The sequence below is a fragment of the Medicago sativa genome, chromosome 3 (genome assembly GCF_051527215.1).
Source record: "Medicago sativa cultivar Bolivia chromosome 3, Bolivia_mono, whole genome shotgun sequence".
Taxonomy (NCBI): domain Eukaryota; kingdom Viridiplantae; phylum Streptophyta; class Magnoliopsida; order Fabales; family Fabaceae; genus Medicago; species Medicago sativa.
The window spans coordinates 81545276-81563738 of NC_140751.1; the positions used below are offsets into that span (position 1 = coordinate 81545276).

An 18463-nucleotide genomic window follows, 5' to 3' on the forward strand; every position below is an offset into this window, starting at 1 on the left:
TAGTTTGTATAGCATAAAGGTAGTACGAACCACCTACGACTATGAGGGTTCCCCTTCTTAAGGTTAGTTCACATGATTGCCCAAACACAAAAACATCAGGTGGATTATAATAATGTCCTCCTGGGTGGCACTTTGGTGACATAATGTCACCGTGACATTAAATCTGAGCCACACAACACACACCTTTGTGTGGCCCAGATTTAATGTCACCGTGACATTATGTCACTGAAGTATTATCCGTCCTCCCCCAACTTAATCAATCGACACGTGTCACTTTGTGATTACCCTTTTCATTTGATTTGATCATAAGTCAAGTCAAGTAGTCAACTGTGATCAGCAGTCCCCTCCAACCATTTTAAGGTTTCTTCTTCTATTTTTCTTTGAATTTTTCATCAACATCAATCCCCTTCCCTCATTTTCCACCGTCCGATCCAATCTAACTTTTTCCATCAACCCCACCCCATCTCCCTAAGGTTAATAGGTACACTTTGCGTGTAACACAAAAATGCTTTTACTCCCTCATCACTTACAATTTTACCACACATCATCATGTACTAGTTTTTAATTTGAATTAGTTTTCTTTAACAATGTCTCTATCATCATTGATTTGTATATGCTTAGCTCAACAAAGCACAGGCCAGGCCACCACAGTGTGTGATGATAAATATAATTAGCTATCCAAGCTGAGAGAAAATGACAGGATGAGAGAGAGAGAGAGAGAGAGAAGTCAAAAAACGTTACATTATTTGATTTTGGAGTTAGCATTAGCATTCTCATTAGGGCTTGATTGATAAGGATGGTTTTGCTCACATTCTTAATACACGTACCTCTCACCATCACAACTTGATGAGTTATAACACTTCACACACACACCAACACCATCTCTTAATAATTATTAAATGCAAAAATACTTAAAGAAAAATGCTTAGGTTTTATATTTTGTAATTTTTGTAAGTGGATATATAAATATATATTTGAGTAGTGTAAGAAGATTTGTGGGGTTGAAGAGAAGAAAGATGGGAAGAGGAAGAGTGGAGTTGAAGAGAATTGAGAACAAGATCAACAGACAAGTTACCTTTGCAAAACGAAGAAATGGTCTTTTGAAAAAAGCTTATGAGCTTTCTGTTCTTTGTGATGCAGAGGTTGCTCTCATCGTCTTCTCCAATAGAGGAAAACTCTATGAGTTTTGCAGCACTTCAAGGTATAATAAATACATATTCATTCAAATGAGAATGATTAATAATTAAATATCAAACAAATATTGACTCTAACTCAACATAGTTAAAGAACATTAATAAACATCTCTACTAAATGCTTTTGATTCTTGTTACAAAATTTGTTTATCTATTTTGTTGTTTATTATATGAAAAAACTGATTTTCTTTTTCCACTGTTTGAGTTTATACCTTTTGTGTGAATGTCTTGGCGTTTATAGAAGGTTGAGTATTTCTGTGAATGCATTGATGTTAGATCTGCATCTGGAAAAACAATTAACCCAAACAAACAAAACATTTATAATATAAAAAAACAAGAAACAACACTGTTGTATTGTATATTCTATCTTGAAGTGTTTGTTTTTTTTCTCTTGTTCTCTAATTTTGTTTTTCCCCAAACCCTTTGGCTTTCACTTTCTTTCCCTCTTTTAGCTATCAACACATCAATCCAAAAATTTCTGGTTTTGCTTCATTTGTGTTACAAGCAGATCTGGTTCAAAAGTTTTTCCCTAAAGCAATTCAGGCTTCATTTTGGTGCAATTTGGTGTTGGGAACATAAACATATCATTAAATTATGTCAAGTTTTAGGAGCAAGTACTGTGTCTGCTTTTGGCTTTAGAAACACTCAGACAACCTAATTCATGTCTCATTTTTCTTTCATCCAATTACAAGCTAACACACACTCTCTTTTACATCTTTTGAGTCTACCTAGGGTTTCTTTTTCTTTTCTTTTCTTTTGTTTCTACAATTAGTTCTTCCTTGTTTTCTAACAATCTTTTCATTTCTTTCTTCTCTTGCCCTCTTGTCTTAATTAAAATTTTCTCTTTTTCAATCTTCCATAGATTCCTTTTTTCCCCTCTATATTATTATATCAACCATTCATTTTTCTTGTTCACATGACTTTATTGAGATTGAGAGTAGATGTTTGATGTTTTCCTTTTCATCATGATTCTTCTAAAGCTATTTACTTATGTAGTAGAGTGTAGAGTGTTTTATCTCTCTCTCTCTTGGAAAACATCTAAGATCTTAAAGATCTAATTGTGTACCAAAACCAAACAATGGTGTGTTCCATGGATCTACTTGTGGATTTGAAAAGTGCCTCATAAATGAGCTACCTCACTAGTGGTAGAAATTTGCATCAATTTCCAACAGTCTCATTTGTGGTTCATTTGATTTTCTGAATGTTTATATATATTATTTTAATGTGAACATGCAGCATGCTCAAAACGCTTGAGAGGTATCAGAAATGCAACTATGGAGCACCTGAGGCTAATGCTCACTCAAAGGAAGCTTTGGTATTGGTGAATAATCTAACTTTGCCTAATTTGATCACAGCAATTTGTTTTTGTTTTTGTTCTTGTTTAGGTTTAGCGTGTTGAATTATAAAACAGTTTTGCCATTGACAAATTTGAATGGAAAATGTTAATTGATAGCTGTTAATTTGTTGGTTAAGAGAGTCAAACTCATGTCATCTTCATCACTCCGAATCTTTTTGTATCCCTCCTCGAGGTGGATCCAAAAAGGACTCGCTATGTAAATGGCTTGAATAAAAATAGAAAAATGAAGGAACATCTAAGAAAAAAAACTAATTCTACAAGTAATTAGGAAGGGAAAAGAAACATATAGAGAGAATGAGATGAGAAGTGAAAAGAACGATCTTCGCATTTATAATGAACTAGAAGTTCGAATGCGGATCCACGACAAGAATAAGAATGTTATTGATTAGAATTGGTTTATCCAAGAACCTTGAGAAGCAAAACTAACCCCAATTCAATCCAATATTCAATATCAAAACTCATGCATTAATTAAATGAAAAATTATCACAACATTATTATTTATAACCTACACAAATGAAGGATATTGTCCACCCCACTATAAGGTCCAACAAGAAAATAAACGATATAAACATTAATACAATTAAAATTCACTAAAGAAATATTAACACATTGGTCCTCATTATGCTCTCTCTCTTCAAGAGAATTTGTCATCAAATTTAACGCCAACATAGCCTACAAGGCATGAAAAACAAAATTAATCGTTCCAATTGGATCAAATAGAAAGTGGTAAATCAGAAAATATAATAAGTAGTTGAATTATAATAGTCTCTTTTCTACCAACAACACATGCATAATCAAGATAAAAACACAAAGTCGCCTTATTTCTCCTAACTTTACATTTTGTCTTAGTTTATCCTAGATTTGACCTTTTCTATGAAGAAGGTATACACGTATTATCAATTGATAGTGCCAATATTATGAATATATTCACTAAGATTTTGGACATTTACGATGAATATGCATTGATGATATGTTTTTGATACAGTAGACAAAAATTTATAACTTCAAATATCTACCTTTAATTATATAAGAATTAGTAAGATGCAACGTTTTTTCTACCAAAAATTTATAACTTCAAATATCTACCTTTAATTATATAAGAATTAGTAAGATGCAACGTTTTTTCTACCAAAAATGCAGGAATTAAGCAGCCAACAGGAATACTTGAAGCTGAAGGCACGTTATGAATCTCTACAACGCACTCAGAGGTACCGATCGATACTTGATCATATATACTTCTATAATCAAGTACATGATTGTAGAAATTAATGAGCCAATGAAGTATTTGACTTGTACATTAGGAACCTAATGGGAGAAGATCTTGGCCCTCTAAGCAGTAAAGATCTTGAAACACTTGAAAGGCAGCTAGATTCCTCCTTGAAGCAAATCAGATCCACAAGGGTACTCAACTTTACAACAATGCCTTTTTTGTCTATACATTTTTTGTCTCGGTATGTGCTGAGTAACATTTTTTGGAACTATTTTTTATTCTATAGACCCAATTCATGCTGGATCAGCTAGGTGATCTTCAACGTAAGGTATGATGAGAAAAATCTAGCTTTCTTTCCCTTTATCATGTTTGCTATCATATTCCTCATGCTCACTTTGTAATTTGCATCACTACTTGTGAAGGAACACTTGCTATGTGAGGCAAACAGAGCTCTTAGACAAAGGGTAATAATAAAAATTATCATGATAATTTAAGAACTATATACTATATATACATACATATGGTGTTGAAATTTGAGGAGTTGGTTAATGATAGTGATTTGTGATGTTTTTGTTTCAGATGGAAGGGTATCAAATAAATTCACTCCAACTGAATCTGAGTGCTGAAGATATGGGATATGGGCGTCATCATCCAGGTCAAAATCAGGGTGATCATGATGTATTTCAACCAATCGAGTGCGAACCAACGTTACAAATTGGGTCGGTGTTGTTTAGTACTCTTCATTCATTAAAAAATGAATCATATGTTTAAGATTTTAGCTGTATATTTTTGACATAGAATTTAATTTGTTTAAGCTTATGCAGATATCAGGCTGATCCAGGATCAGTGGTGGTGACAGCAGGCCCAAGCATGAATAACTACATGGGTGGATGGTTACCATGATGATGATGATAATTAAAGCTATATAAAGAGAGTGTGAAGCATGCATGCATAAAGATCAATCTCACTGTTCCAACTTTCAATTTTATCTCAAAGCAAAAGAGAAATAAATTGTAATACTATCATGTAATGTAATTGACTTAACTAGCTATATCAGTGTCTACGTACCTTGTAGGCAGAATAATATAGTATGCAGTTTTCTGTTCTTACTTTGTAAGTTTTCATAAATCGTTCCCCTTGGTTGCTTCCATCACTCTTTCTCCCATTACATATATTATTACAATAATAAAAATAATTGTTTGCGTGCATCCATTGCCTGAAATTTTCTGTTTTTATCCTCTAGTTCTGGAGTTTGTTGTTCACTTATGATGACATGACATTCTTACACATGTTTGTTTCCCTTATAATTATTTGCAGCTAGGAACAGTTTGTCTATGTTCCTTGCACTTACTAATACCTAATTGTTTTTTTTTTTTTTTTTAGTTTATGCAAAATAACAAAAATACTGTAATTAACTTAGTGTCTCGTTTTTAAAAAGGTAGACGTCGAACACTTTATAAATGAGACGACTCATAAACCCAATACCTAATAGTTTTGGGTTAAGAGGTGGTGCCCAACTCACTTGTGTGGTTGCTCTATGCCCAATGTGGATAATCACATGGGCTCCCCTTGTGACCTAACGGTGGTATCATCGATTGTTCGTTAAATTGTTCGATTAGGCTCTTTGAAAATCTTGTTGGCAAGGTGTTCAGGAGGCCGGTTCCGCTGAACAGTGGCAACGATGGTATAAGTACAAACAAATGTATGTAAAAAAAGCTTCCACTTGAGGGTGAGCATAATGAATTGATGGACTCACACTTGAGTGATAAATTGTTATGGCAAGTGTGAGTTAAAAGTTCTACATTGTTTAAAAAAAGTAAAGGTTAATCAATTTATAAGTGAGAGAACCCGTAAACTCAATGTCTTAAAGTTTTGAGTTAAATTGTGATATTCAACTCACTTGTAGATAATATCTCGGACTCTCTCATACCCAACTCATATAACAATTTTATAACTCAAAGTTTGAAGGATTCGATTCTTCTATATACGTTTCATAACTCTTGCGTCATGGAAAAAACTCTTTCCTAAGTTAGTTTCTTTATTTATAGCAAGTGATGTGTAATAGCTACCTTCATTGAAGAATAATTAGAAAACATACTTAACTAGAGTAGAACGAAGAAGAGAAAAATATAAATCAATACTGAAATATAATGATTTGAAGTTGCTATTACGTGACCTATTTAATAATTTTGGGAAGTGTCACGTTGAGCAGGTTAAAACATAAGAATTTGGAATATAGTTTTTGTGTTTACTATCAAGACCGGAAGCAGTGATTTAACCTATTTAGTTCTCAAACTCAAAATTGAAAAATAATTTTAACAATATATTTAACCTAAATAATTTTTGGAAGTGGCACGTTGAGTAGGTTAAAACATAAAAGTTAGAGTATAGAATTTGGAGTATTATTTAACCGTTAAATAATGCTTACTACTTTTAAAAATTATGAATGAGTGATATTTAGGTGTGCAATCCGCTTAAAAACTCATTCTAAGAGTTTTCAATTACAGATACTCTCATATTATTTCCTAAGTCAGTATTTGGGCATACATGCAGATGTTGTATGATTTGAGTTTGAAGGTTGCTTTTTTGACAACGAATACTTCCAATTGACACATGGAAATGACCTTAATATCCCTGGCGATAGTTAACAACCGCTGGTAAACACGCCGGTTGTTAACTACCGCTGAGTGTCAGCGGTTGTTAACAACCGCTGAGTTCTGCATCTTAAGCACGCAGCAAACTTCCAGTAAGTTACAACACAGACTTCCAACCAAGTTCAAACCAAGACAAACCCAACTTCACCCCACATTCAATTGCACGGATTTGAAGCAAATTTCTTCAAGTAATTACACAAGTAAGTAACTTTCTTCCTATTTACATGTAATGTAGGCTGTTTAGGTTGTTAGTTTTCATAATTTTAGCAAAATGTTTAGGGTTTAGGTTAGGTATGAAAATTGGAAATTATGATAGAATTAGATGTTGTTTAGGCTTGGTTATGCTGGCATTGTTGTTTAGAGTAGGTTTATGTTCAATGTAGTTGAATTTGATGTTGAAATAACACTAATTGTGCTAGTATTTTAAAATGCACTTAAGGTGTTTGATGAAATGCCTAAGTGAAATAATCTTGCTTTTTTTGTGTTTTTTTTTTCCAAATATGTTAAATTTAATAATGTATATATGTTATGTTGGATTTTGAATATGTGAATATGTGAAATTTGTTGTGTTATGTTATGTTGGATTTTGAATATGTTATATGTTATGTTGAATTTTGAATATGTTATGTTAAAATGCACTTAAGGTGTTGGATTTTTTGGCAACTTATTTATGTTTTTTAAAATTTGATATGTTACATGTTACTTGCTATGTTCAATGCCTTAAAAGTTTTAAATACATTTTTTCTTATTTTGCCTAGTTTGATTAGTTTGGTCATAATGATGTAATAACCAAGTTTGATTCTAAGTTGTTGAATGATTCTAAGTTTCATTGTCCACGTATTTTTTTTACATATATGGCTGGGGAGGAGGATGCACGTGAGCGTCCTATTAGAGAGGGTAGGGTCCGCAAAGGGAAAGTTGCCATGACAAATAGCGCTCGGAAGGAGCTTGAGGCTGAACGTCCATATGTTCCAAAGCCTCGGAGACATAGGGACTTGAGTATAGGTGGAGGAGAGGGGTCGGATTCACAGGCACATATGGATTACTCCACCCAGGTGGTTGATCCGACACCGGCGCATGACCAGGGTGTGTATGAGGAGGGTTTTAGTGGATATGATCGGATGGAGGAGGATCAGATGTTTTATCAGCCGGAGGCCGATGCACAGGATGAGGAGGCGGGAGATGATGAGGGGGTGCCAGAGGATGTAGTGGCAGATTATATGGAGGCACAGAATGTTATTCCCGAGGGTGAGCTTGAGCGTCAGCGTCAGCCTCGGCCACGACGAGGTGGTCGTGTTCGGCAGATACCGCCTTATCATACTGGAGAGGCTCCCTTTCCTGGAGGACCTCAGACCTTGGCATTGTTGTCCGACTACTCGAGGCACGTGGCGAACCCTCTTTGGGTGAACCACAATAATGTAAGTGTTTAAATTGTTTAAAATTCTTTAAATGTTTTAATTAATTATATTAGGTAGCGTAAGTGATTTAATTAATTAATATAACGTAGCGTAAGTTGTTTAATTAATTATATTAGGTAGCGTAAGTGATTTAATTAATTAATATAACGTAGCGTAAGTTGTTTAATTAATTAATATAACGTAGCGTAAGTGATTTAATTAATTAAAATTAGGTAGCGTAAGTTGTTTAATTAATTAATATAACGTAGCGTAAGTTGTTTAATTAATTATATTAGGTAGAGTAAGTGATTTAATTAATTAAAATTAGGTAGCGTAAGTTGTTTAATTAATTAATATAACGTAGCGTAAGTGATTTAATTAATTAAAATTAGGTAGCGTAAGTTGTTTAATTAATTAATATAACGTAGCGTAAGTGATTTAATTAATTAAAATTAGGTAGCGTAAGTTGTTTAATTAATTAATATAACGTAGCGTAAGTGATTTAATTAATTAATATAACGTAGCGTAAGTTGTTTAATTAATTATATTAGGTAGCGTAAGTGATTTAATTAATTAATATAACATAGCGTAAGTGATTTGAATCATTTAAAATAGTGTCAATGTCTTATTTAACTTGAATTTCAGATGTGGCATGATCAAGCGGGTTATAAGTGCATAAGCGGGTTATTTAATTATATTAGGTATGCGACTATGACCCATGCGATGATACGTGCTCTGTGCGACAGGTGGCACACGGAGACGAGTAGTTTTCATCTACCTGTGGGGGAGATGACGATCACTCTGGATGATGTGCATAATCTCCTGCACGTTCCTATTTACGGCCGCATGTTGAAGCACGATGAGTCGATGGATCGGGACCGATCGATTGATATGATAACCAGGCTTTTGGGCATGTCAGATGCTGATGCCAGAGATCAGGTTAAGGAGGAATCTCCTAGTCATATCAGTTATCCCGCACTGAAGCGGGTTTATGAGGAGCACCTGACTGAGGCTAGACGGCTTGAGCGTCCACAGTCGAGGGAGGAGATGCAGGAGAGAGCCAGGAGGAGGGCGTGCTGTGTGAGGAGTTTCCTTTTATATCTCGTCGGTTGTGCGTTGTTCACTAACAAAACGAACAGACACATCGACTTGATATATCTGGATTGCATGGCGGACTTGGGGGCGATTGGGAAGTGGTCGTGGGGAGGGATGACCTTAGCCTACCTCTATGATTATCTGGATGATTCTGTTATCTTGAATAACAGAACGATGGATGGCTCTGCGACTCTTTTGATGGTAATATTTATCTTAATTTCTTTATGAATTTATTTTATAAATTTTATTATAATGTTAGACTATTATTTTGTGTATTAACTACTTTATTGAATATTTATTGAATATTTAACTCGAATAATTATTTTTGTGTATTATTTATTTTGTTGCAGGGATGGATTTTGGAGCATTTGCCAGGTCCTTACCCAAGGAAGCGTAACCGGGATTGGGACCCGCGGACACCATGTGCTGGGAGATGGCTCACTACCAAAGGGCATACGGATGTGCACCATTACCGCGTAGTCCTGGATCGCTTGGAGGTGGATGACTTCAGGTTTTCTACCTATGGTGATCGCAGAGACGTGCGCCCATTTAGCATGCTGTTCACTTACTCTGGATGGCTCATGTGCGGGAAGGAGAGGGTGTACCGTCATTTGCCTGAGCGGGTGAAGAGGCAGTTCTCCTTTGTGCAGGACATTTCCAGACATCCTGTAACACCCCGTTTTCCCAACTTAAAAATTTCATTAAAATTACCAGAGTTCATCAACATAACGGAGCATCACATACATCAATACATCATTTAACAACAAATATAATAAAGGGGAAAATACTTTTTATTTAAGCAACCTGTCTTTATAAAATTCAATAATCAAATGCAGCGGAAATTTGGTTCGCAACTTCACATAAAATCTTGGCATAAAAGGCCACAACTTAACATCTCAAATAGTCTTCATAAAATGTTCAACATTTATTAAATAAAATACGTAACAAGGAAAACAATCATCAGACACCCCCATCCCGTTACGTATCAGAGCATCCTAGACGACACAAAGTGAGGAGTCTACTCACGAACACAGCTAGTCTTTATTACCTGCACATTACCCACGGTCGAGGCAACATATACGCAGAAGGGGTGAGATTTCACATTCATTAAAAACAAATAATAATTCATAAAAGATAACCAACAGCATATATCTAACATTAATATCATCATTTAATCATCATTTAACGAGGTTAAGTAATCCACAACTTCATAGTTATTCAAGGGTAACATATTCATCTTAATTCACTCCATTTACATCATTATAATTAATGGGGCAGCACAACAGCATCAAAACAGCAACATCATCACAGCATTCATCATTTATTTTTAGTTATGATGACTCTACAATGCAACAACAACATCAACAACAACTTAGACAACAACAACATGCATGTGGTACCACCAGGACATTAAGCCCCCATCGCTAAGGTCATATTTGGACCGTCGGGCATTAAGCCCCCATCGCTAAGGTCATAAAAACCTGTCAGGCATTAAGCCCCCATCGCCGACTATGCAACAACTCGACTCTAAATGCAACAATCTTCATTTTTAATGTTAAATTAATTAACAAATGATCCACATCAGTTCATTACATCAAAACAGCATCACTGGAACATCGTAATTAGCAACATCATCTACAATATAAACATCAGAAACTAACTCATCAAAGGAACGGGCGAAAAGACACAATTTCGCACCACATCAGGTCTGTACTGCACTAACTCGCAGTTGCGAGCTAAACAACTCGCAATGGCGAGCTCAACGGAGGAGCTCGCAGTTGCGCACAACACCGCTCGTAGTGGCGAGCTAAGGGGTTTCTCGCAGGTGCGAGTAGGATCGCTCGCAGCTGCGAGCGATGACAGAACAGGGTTCTGTCGTAGCTCTCATCTCTCATCTCAGCACACGAATTTCACTTCCCAGCCCTCTAAATTCATCACTAATCAACATCTAAACGTTTTCTATTACTAATTAACATCTGTCTACATCAACCTACATCAAAATCCACTTAATTCTTCCACTTTTAATGATTTTTGACCTAATCCCAATCCCTTAAACCTACAACAATTGACCACTTCTATGAATCAAAACTTGTTAATAATGAGAGTTAGTCTCACCCTTACCTTAGATTATGATTCTGAAATCCAACAGTCACGTTCTTCGTTCTTTAGGGTTCTCTCTGGTTTTCTCTTCTTTCTCTCTTCTTTCCTCTGTTGTACGCGTTCTAATTTTCTCTCCCAATTACAGACTTTTATTCTTTCCCTAATTGCTCTTCTCACCACAACTTACTCTTTCCCCTAATAATTTAGTTATTTCTACAATAACAATATTTCTCCCCCACTTAAGAAAATACTTATATTATTAACATATCTTCTACCAATATATATATATATATATATATATATATATATATATATATATATAATAATTCACATAATATTCTAATAAAAAGCCATAAATCACTTAAATATTAATTATGAAAAAGTGGGCGTTACAACTCTCCCCCACTTAGAATATTTACGTCCTCGTAAACGTACCTTGTTCAAACAACTCTGGGTAAGATTCCCGCATCTTACTCTCCAACTCCCAGGTCAAACTTTCACCGGCTGCTCCTTCCCAAACAACCTTCACAAGAGGTATCTCCTTGCCTCTAAGCCTCTTCACTTCTCTATCCTTTATTCTCGCTGGTAGGGTCTCGATTGTAAGGTTATCCCTTACCTGCACATCATCTCTTGGAATCACATGGGATGGATCCGGCACATACTTCCGAAGTTGCGATACATGAAACACATCATGCAAGTTCGAAAGATGTGGTGGCAAACCCACCCTATAAGCAACCGTTTCGACCCTTTCTGAAATCTGATACGGGCCAATAAACTTCGGAGTCAACTTCTTTGACTTCAATGCACGTCCAACACCGGTCATCGGAGTAACTCTCAAGAACACGTGGTCCCCTTCTTGAAACTCAATGTCTTTCCTACGCTTATCATGGTAACTCTTTTGTCGACTCTGCGACGCTTTCATCTTTTCTTGAATCATTTTCACTTTCTCAGTAGTCTGCTGAACAATTTCTGGTCCTAAAACTACACTTTCACCTGTTTCAAACCAACACAACGGAGTCCTACACTTCCGACCATACAAAGCCTCGAAAGGTGCCATCCCAATACTTGAATGATAGCTGTTATTATATGTGAACTCTATTAACGGGAGATGACTATCCCAAGTCCCACCTTGCTCAAGTACACAAACTCTCAACAAGTCTTCGAGTGACTGAATTGTTCTTTCCGACTGACCATCTGTCTGAGGATGATAAGCCGAACTCAATCTCAACTTAGAGCCTAAAGCCTCTTGCAAACTCTTCCAAAATCTAGAAGTAAATCGTGGGTCTCTATCTGACACAATGCTCGAAGGAACACCATGCAGCTTCACAATGTCTCGAATATAAATATCTGCCAACTGAGCCACAGGAAAACTAATATTAATCGGAAGGAAATGTGCCGACTTCGTCAATCTGTCAACAATCACCCAAATTGCGTCATTCCCTTTAGGAGTATTTGGCAAACTCGTCACAAAATCCATGGATATACTATCCCATTTCCATTCTGGTACATCTAACGGTGTCATCAACCCAGCAGGTTTCTGATGCTCTACCTTCGACTTCTGACAAATCAAACAAGAGTACACAAATTGTGCCACATCACGTTTCAATCCTGACCACCAAAACAGCTTCTTTAAATCATGATACATCTTTGTAGCTCCCGGATGAATGCTCAAGCTACTCCTATGACTCTCTTCCAGAATCATCTTTTTTATCTCATCATTGTCTGGAATACAAATCCTACCTTGGAACCTCAACACACCTTGATCATCAACTTTAAAGTCACCATCTTCAGTTTGATTACTAGCAACCAACAAGTCCACAAACTTAACATCAACCTTCTGTGCATCTCTAATACTTTTCAAGAAATCGTTATCAATTTTCAGCATTCCTAACTTAACGCTCCGAGACGACATTTCATAAACTAAGCTCATATCTCTAAACTGTTCAAGTAATTCAAATTCCTTCACCATCATAGCAGACATATGTAAACTCTTCCTACTTAAGGCATCCGCAACAACATTAGCTTTACCCGGATGGTAATTCAAACTAAAGTCATAATCTTTCAACAATTCGAGCCACCTTCGCTGTCTCATATTCAATTCCTTCTGATCAAACAAATACTTCAAGCTCTTGTGATCACTAAACACCTCAAATCTCGAACCATACAAGTAATGTCTCCAAATCTTAAGTGCAAATACAACTGCAGCTAATTCAAGGTCATGAGTAGGGTAGTTTCGTTCATGAGTCCTCAACTGTCTTGATGCGTACGCAACCACCTTACCATCTTGCATAAGTACACCTCCCAAACCCAACTTGGACGCATCACAATACACTACAAAAGGTTCATCAGGTTTCGGCAAGATCAAAATCGGAGCCGTCGTCAAACGTTTCTTCAATTCGTTAAAACTGTTCTCGCAATGAATATCCCATACAAAGGTTTTACCTTTACACGTCAACTGCGTTAACGGAAGTGCTAACTTAGAAAATCCTTCAATAAATCGTCGGTAGTAACCCGCTAAACCCAAAAATCTTCTAATCTCTGTAACTAACTTCGGAGTCTCCCATTGTGATACCGCTTCAACTTTAGATGGATCAACTGCAATACCACTACCAGAAACAACATGGCCAAGAAAACTTACTTCCTTCAACCAGAACTCGCACTTAGACAATTTAGCATACAACTTCTTTTCTTTCAGCACTTGCAAGACAATCTTCAAATGCTCAGCATGTTCTTCCTCCGTCTTAGAATAAATCAGAATATCATCAATGAACACAACCACAAAGCGATCCAAAAATGCATGAAAAATGCGATTCATATACTCCATAAATACACCCGGTGCATTACTAACACCAAAAGGCATCACCTTATATTCATAATGTCCATATCGCGTCCTAAAAGCCGTCTTCTGCATATCTTCATCTCTTACTTTAATCTGGTGATAACCCGACCTCAAGTCAATCTTGCTGAACACTCGTGCACCCACTAACTGATCCATCAAGTCATCAATTCTTGGAAGTGGATACCTATTCTTTATAGTTACTTTGTTCAACTGTCGATAGTCAATACACAACCTCATACTGCCGTCTTTCTTCTTAACCAACAGTACCAGCGCTCCCCAAGGTGAAACACTCGGTCTTATAAACTTCTTATCAAGTAAATCTTCCGACTGTTTCTTCAATTCTGCCAACTCAGAAGCTGACATACGATAAGGTGTCATTGACACAGGCTTCGTTCCCGGAACAAGACCAATAGAAAATTCAACCTCTCCCTCCGACGGCAGACACTTCCTGATGTGCCGGTAAGATCAAACAACAATCTCTTCAGGAAAACTTCAGGAAATCCTCACATAATTTGCAACTTATCACTCACTGCTTTATTCTCAATAGATAGTGACGCCATCAACGAAAGCATCAAAATTCCATCACGTGCTAACTGCTTCAGCTGCTTAGTAGACAAAACTCTGCTCCACTTTCTTCTTCGGCAGAAGAGAAATACACCGACTTACTAAAACAATTAATACGAACATGGTTGTACTCCAACCAGTTCATACGAGGTATTGGTTCTCTACATAACAATCAACAACAATTACAACTTAAATACAATACAAAATTGTAATACGACACAACGCGACTCAACTACTTGGCCGGACGGACCGACCTGCTCTGATACCAATTGTAACACCCCGTTTTCCCAACTTAAAAATTTCATTAAAATTACCAGAGTTCATCAACATAACGGAGCATCACATACATCAATACATCATTTAACAACAAATATAATAAAGGGGAAAATACTTTTTATTTAAGCAACCTGTCTTTATAAAATTCAATAATCAAATGCAGCGGAAATTTGGTTCGCAACGTCACATAAAATCTTGGCATAAAAGGCCACAACTTAACATCTCAAATAGTCTTCATAAAATGTTCAACATTTATTAAATAAAATACGTAACAAGGAAAACAATCATCAGACACCCCATCCCGTTACGTATCAGAGCATCCTAGACGACACAAAGTGAGGAGTCTACTCACGAACACAGCTAGTCTTTATTACCTGCACATTACCCACGGTCGAGGCAACATATACGCAGAAGGGGTGAGATTTCACATTCATTAAAAACAAATAATAATTCATAAAAGATAACCAACAGCATATATCTAACATTAGTATCATCATTTAATCATCATTTAACGAGGTTAAGTAATCCACAACTTCATAGTTATTCAAGGGTAACATATTCATCTTAATTCACTCCATTTACATCATTATAATTAATGGGGCAGCACAACAGCATCAAAACAGCAACATCATCACAGCATTCATCATTTATTTTTAGTTATGATGACTCTACAATGCAACAACAACATCAACAACAACTTAGACAACAACAACATGCATGTGGTACCACCAGGGCATTAAGCCCCCATCGCTAAGGTCATATTTGGACCGTCGGGCATTAAGCCCCCATCGCTAAGGTCATAAAAACCTGTCAGGCATTAAGCCCCCATCGCCGACTATGCAACAACTCGACTCTAAATGCAACAATCTTCATTTTTAATGTTAAATTAATTAACAAATGATCCACATCAGTTCATTACATCAAAACAGCATCACTGGAACATCGTAATTAGCAACATCATCTACAATATAAACATCAGAAACTAACTCATCAAAGGAACGGGCGAAAAGACACAATTTCGCACCACATCAGGTCTGTACTGCACTAACTCGCAGTTGCGAGCTAAACAACTCGCAATGGCGAGCTCAACGGAGGAGCTCGCAGTTGCGCACAACACCGCTCGTAGTGGCGAGCTAAGGGGTTTCTCGCAGGTGCGAGTAGGATCGCTCGCAGCTGCGAGCGATGACAGAACAGGGTTCTGTCGTAGCTCTCATCTCTCATCTCAGCACACGAATTTCACTTCCCAGCCCTCTAAATTCATCACTAATCAACATCTAAACGTTTTCTATTACTAATTAACATCTGTCTACATCAACCTACATCAAAATCCACTTAATTCTTCCACTTTTAATGATTTTTGACCTAATCCCAATCCCTTAAACCTACAACAATTGACCACTTCTATGAATCAAAACTTGTTAATAATGAGAGTTAGTCTCACCCTTACCTTAGATTATGATTCTGAAATCCAACAGCCGCGTTCTTCGTTCTTTAGGGTTCTCTCTGGTTTTCTCTTCTTTCTCTCTTCTTTCCTCTGTTGTACGCGTTCTAATTTTCTCTCCCAATTACAGACTTTTATTCTTTCCCTAATTGCTCTTCTCACCACAACTTACTCTTTCCCCTAATAATTTAGTTATTTCTACAATAACAATATTTCTCCCCCACTTAAGAAAATACTTATATTATTAACATATCTTCTACCAATATATATATATATATATATATATATATATAATAATTCACAGAATATTCTAATAAAAAGCCATAAATCACTTAAATATTAATTATGAAAAAGTGGGCGTTACACATCCTTCAGCTGTCCCTCAGGTGCCTACACAGATGCTGACTGCCGTGTTGATGGACGCTACTGCATGGTTAGTAGGTGGTTGGGTAGATGGGTGCCAGACACCATGGCATCATGTTCCTGGCTACATGGCTTGGTTTGCCACAGTCTCTCACCCTCGCATTCTCCCACCTGATGAGGGATCCCCTCCCAGACCGGCGAACGTGGAGCAGCTGATTGAGGAGGAGCATGCCAGGGAGATGCCTGACACACTGACCATCGTCCGGGATGTGGCTCACATAGCCCGAGATATTGCGACCAAAGAGGAGGTTGTCCAGGAGGTCCTGCGGATAGTTAGTGCTACTGAGCCCGTCCTTACTTATCAGATTTCCAAGCGGCGCAGGGGGCAGCAGAGGCAGGGTAGGCAGGGCTGATTAGTATTAGGATTTTTTTTTTGTATTTTTTTGACTATGATGATCATGATGTGTTATTATGACATGTTCGATACATTTTCCTATTTATATGACATATACGTACGTTCGTTCGTTTTATATTATTTCTTGCGTTTTAATTTTACCATGTTCCTGTTAAATATTGGATGAATATGTTTAGGTATTATTAGATGAAAATTTTAGAAGAATTTTCAATTGGTTATTTGATAAAAATTTTAGATGAAAATGAATATGAAAATGAAAATTGGTTAGGAAACCTTCAGGAAAATGGAAATGAGCTTCTGGAAAATGGGCAAGCACGTAGCGGCAGTTAACAACCGCTACCTTCAGCTTCGGCGGTAGTTAACAACCGCTGGGCACCAGTGGCAGTTAACAGCCGGCGTGTTTTCCAGCGACAGTTAACAACCGCTGGGGGCATTAAGGTCGTTTCCATGTGTCAATTGGAAGTATTCCTTGTCAGAAAAGCAACCTTCTTTGAGTTTTGGCTTCTTTCAATCTGAGTCTTTGATAAAAAAAAAAAGGTTTGCCTGCTAATTCGCTGCTTCTTAATTCCTAGTTGCAACCATGTCATTAATCATTTGTGTATTATATTATAACCAATAGAAAGTCAATTTTGTCTTTTTATTTTTTGACAAAAAAGATTAGTTTTGGCTGAGAACATCAATATGATTTCAATATTGCACTAAATGAGAAACTAACACATCACATGTTGTATTGGCCATCGAGGAAGGCAAAGATCCAAAGGAACCTTCACCATAACCACTTGGACACCAACAGGCACCACAAACATTTTTATTTTGAGGAAAACGCCATTAATATTTCAACTAGATAAGGACCATAAGGTCACACGTCATGAAAATCTTACGCACTACTAGTATATATAAATAGAATGATAAATATTATTTTGATGAATGATGCTAAAATGTTTGAGAAAAAAAAAAACTGCTAAAGTGTAATTCATTAAAAAATGATAAAATATTATTTTTAATCTTCAGTTTTTACAATGTTTGATTTTCAGTTTATTAAAAAATGTCCATGCTAACTTTCATATACAATTTTTAATTTTTGTAACATTTTATTTTGTTTATTCAGTATCTTTTTTGGGTATGATCATCCTTCAGATATACGGTGGAGAGACCATCCTTCAGATATGCAATAATATATGTAAGTTAATTTAAAACATTATAATAAGTACACATAATACTTATTTGTGGCTTTTAAGTTTTACCATATTTTGATTGTAAACAGTAAGGAAAAAAACAAATAAATTATTTATTTATTATATATAAAAAATAAACAATTTCGAAATTTTAATAAACGAATAAATTACCCAAAAAAATAAATAAAGCAATAAATGGAAAAGACAAAATATGTTTATATAATGTTGCATATTTCAATCATACACATTATAAGATGGGTATATAAATATTACCTCCTACTTTATGTTTTAAATTTCTTTCCAAAAAAAAAATGTACGTTTTGAATTAAAATCTTAATTTGAAAAGGGAAAAAAGCCATACAAATATTCATTTCCATTGTTCT

General features: G+C 36.1%; 1 protein-coding gene across 3 annotated transcripts; it reads left to right on the forward strand.

Annotated features, from left to right (window-relative positions):
• The first annotated feature begins 638 nt into the window (after positions 1-638).
• LOC146940850 (MADS-box transcription factor 1) lies at positions 639-4969 on the forward strand. Of its 3 annotated transcripts, none has more exons than XM_085754599.1 (8): positions 639-1201; positions 2430-2514; positions 3692-3759; positions 3853-3952; positions 4048-4089; positions 4184-4225; positions 4341-4480; positions 4586-4969. In XM_085754599.1, the coding sequence occupies exons 1-8, from the start codon at positions 1017-1019 to the stop codon at positions 4662-4664; spliced, it is 741 nt and encodes a 246-aa protein (XP_085610725.1). In that variant the 5' UTR covers positions 639-1016; the 3' UTR covers positions 4665-4969. The 3 variants fall into 3 exon arrangements, with proteins under 3 accessions (XP_085610725.1, XP_085610726.1, XP_085610727.1); XM_085754600.1 differs by having other exon boundaries at positions 779-1201; positions 2430-2508; XM_085754601.1 differs by lacking the exon at positions 4184-4225 and having other exon boundaries at positions 879-1201.
• Positions 4970-18463: the final 13494 nt, after the last annotated feature.

Coding starts and splice junctions, on each gene's coding strand:
- LOC146940850 (XM_085754599.1), top strand. CDS start 1,017: ATGGGAAGAGGAAGAGTGGAGTTGAAGAGAATTGAGAACAAGATCAAC. Junction 3,953..4,047: donor AGCAAATCAGATCCACAAGG/GTACTCAACTTT, acceptor TTTATTCTATAG/ACCCAATTCATGCTGGATCA. Junction 4,481..4,585: donor GAACCAACGTTACAAATTGG/GTCGGTGTTGTT, acceptor AAGCTTATGCAG/ATATCAGGCTGATCCAGGAT.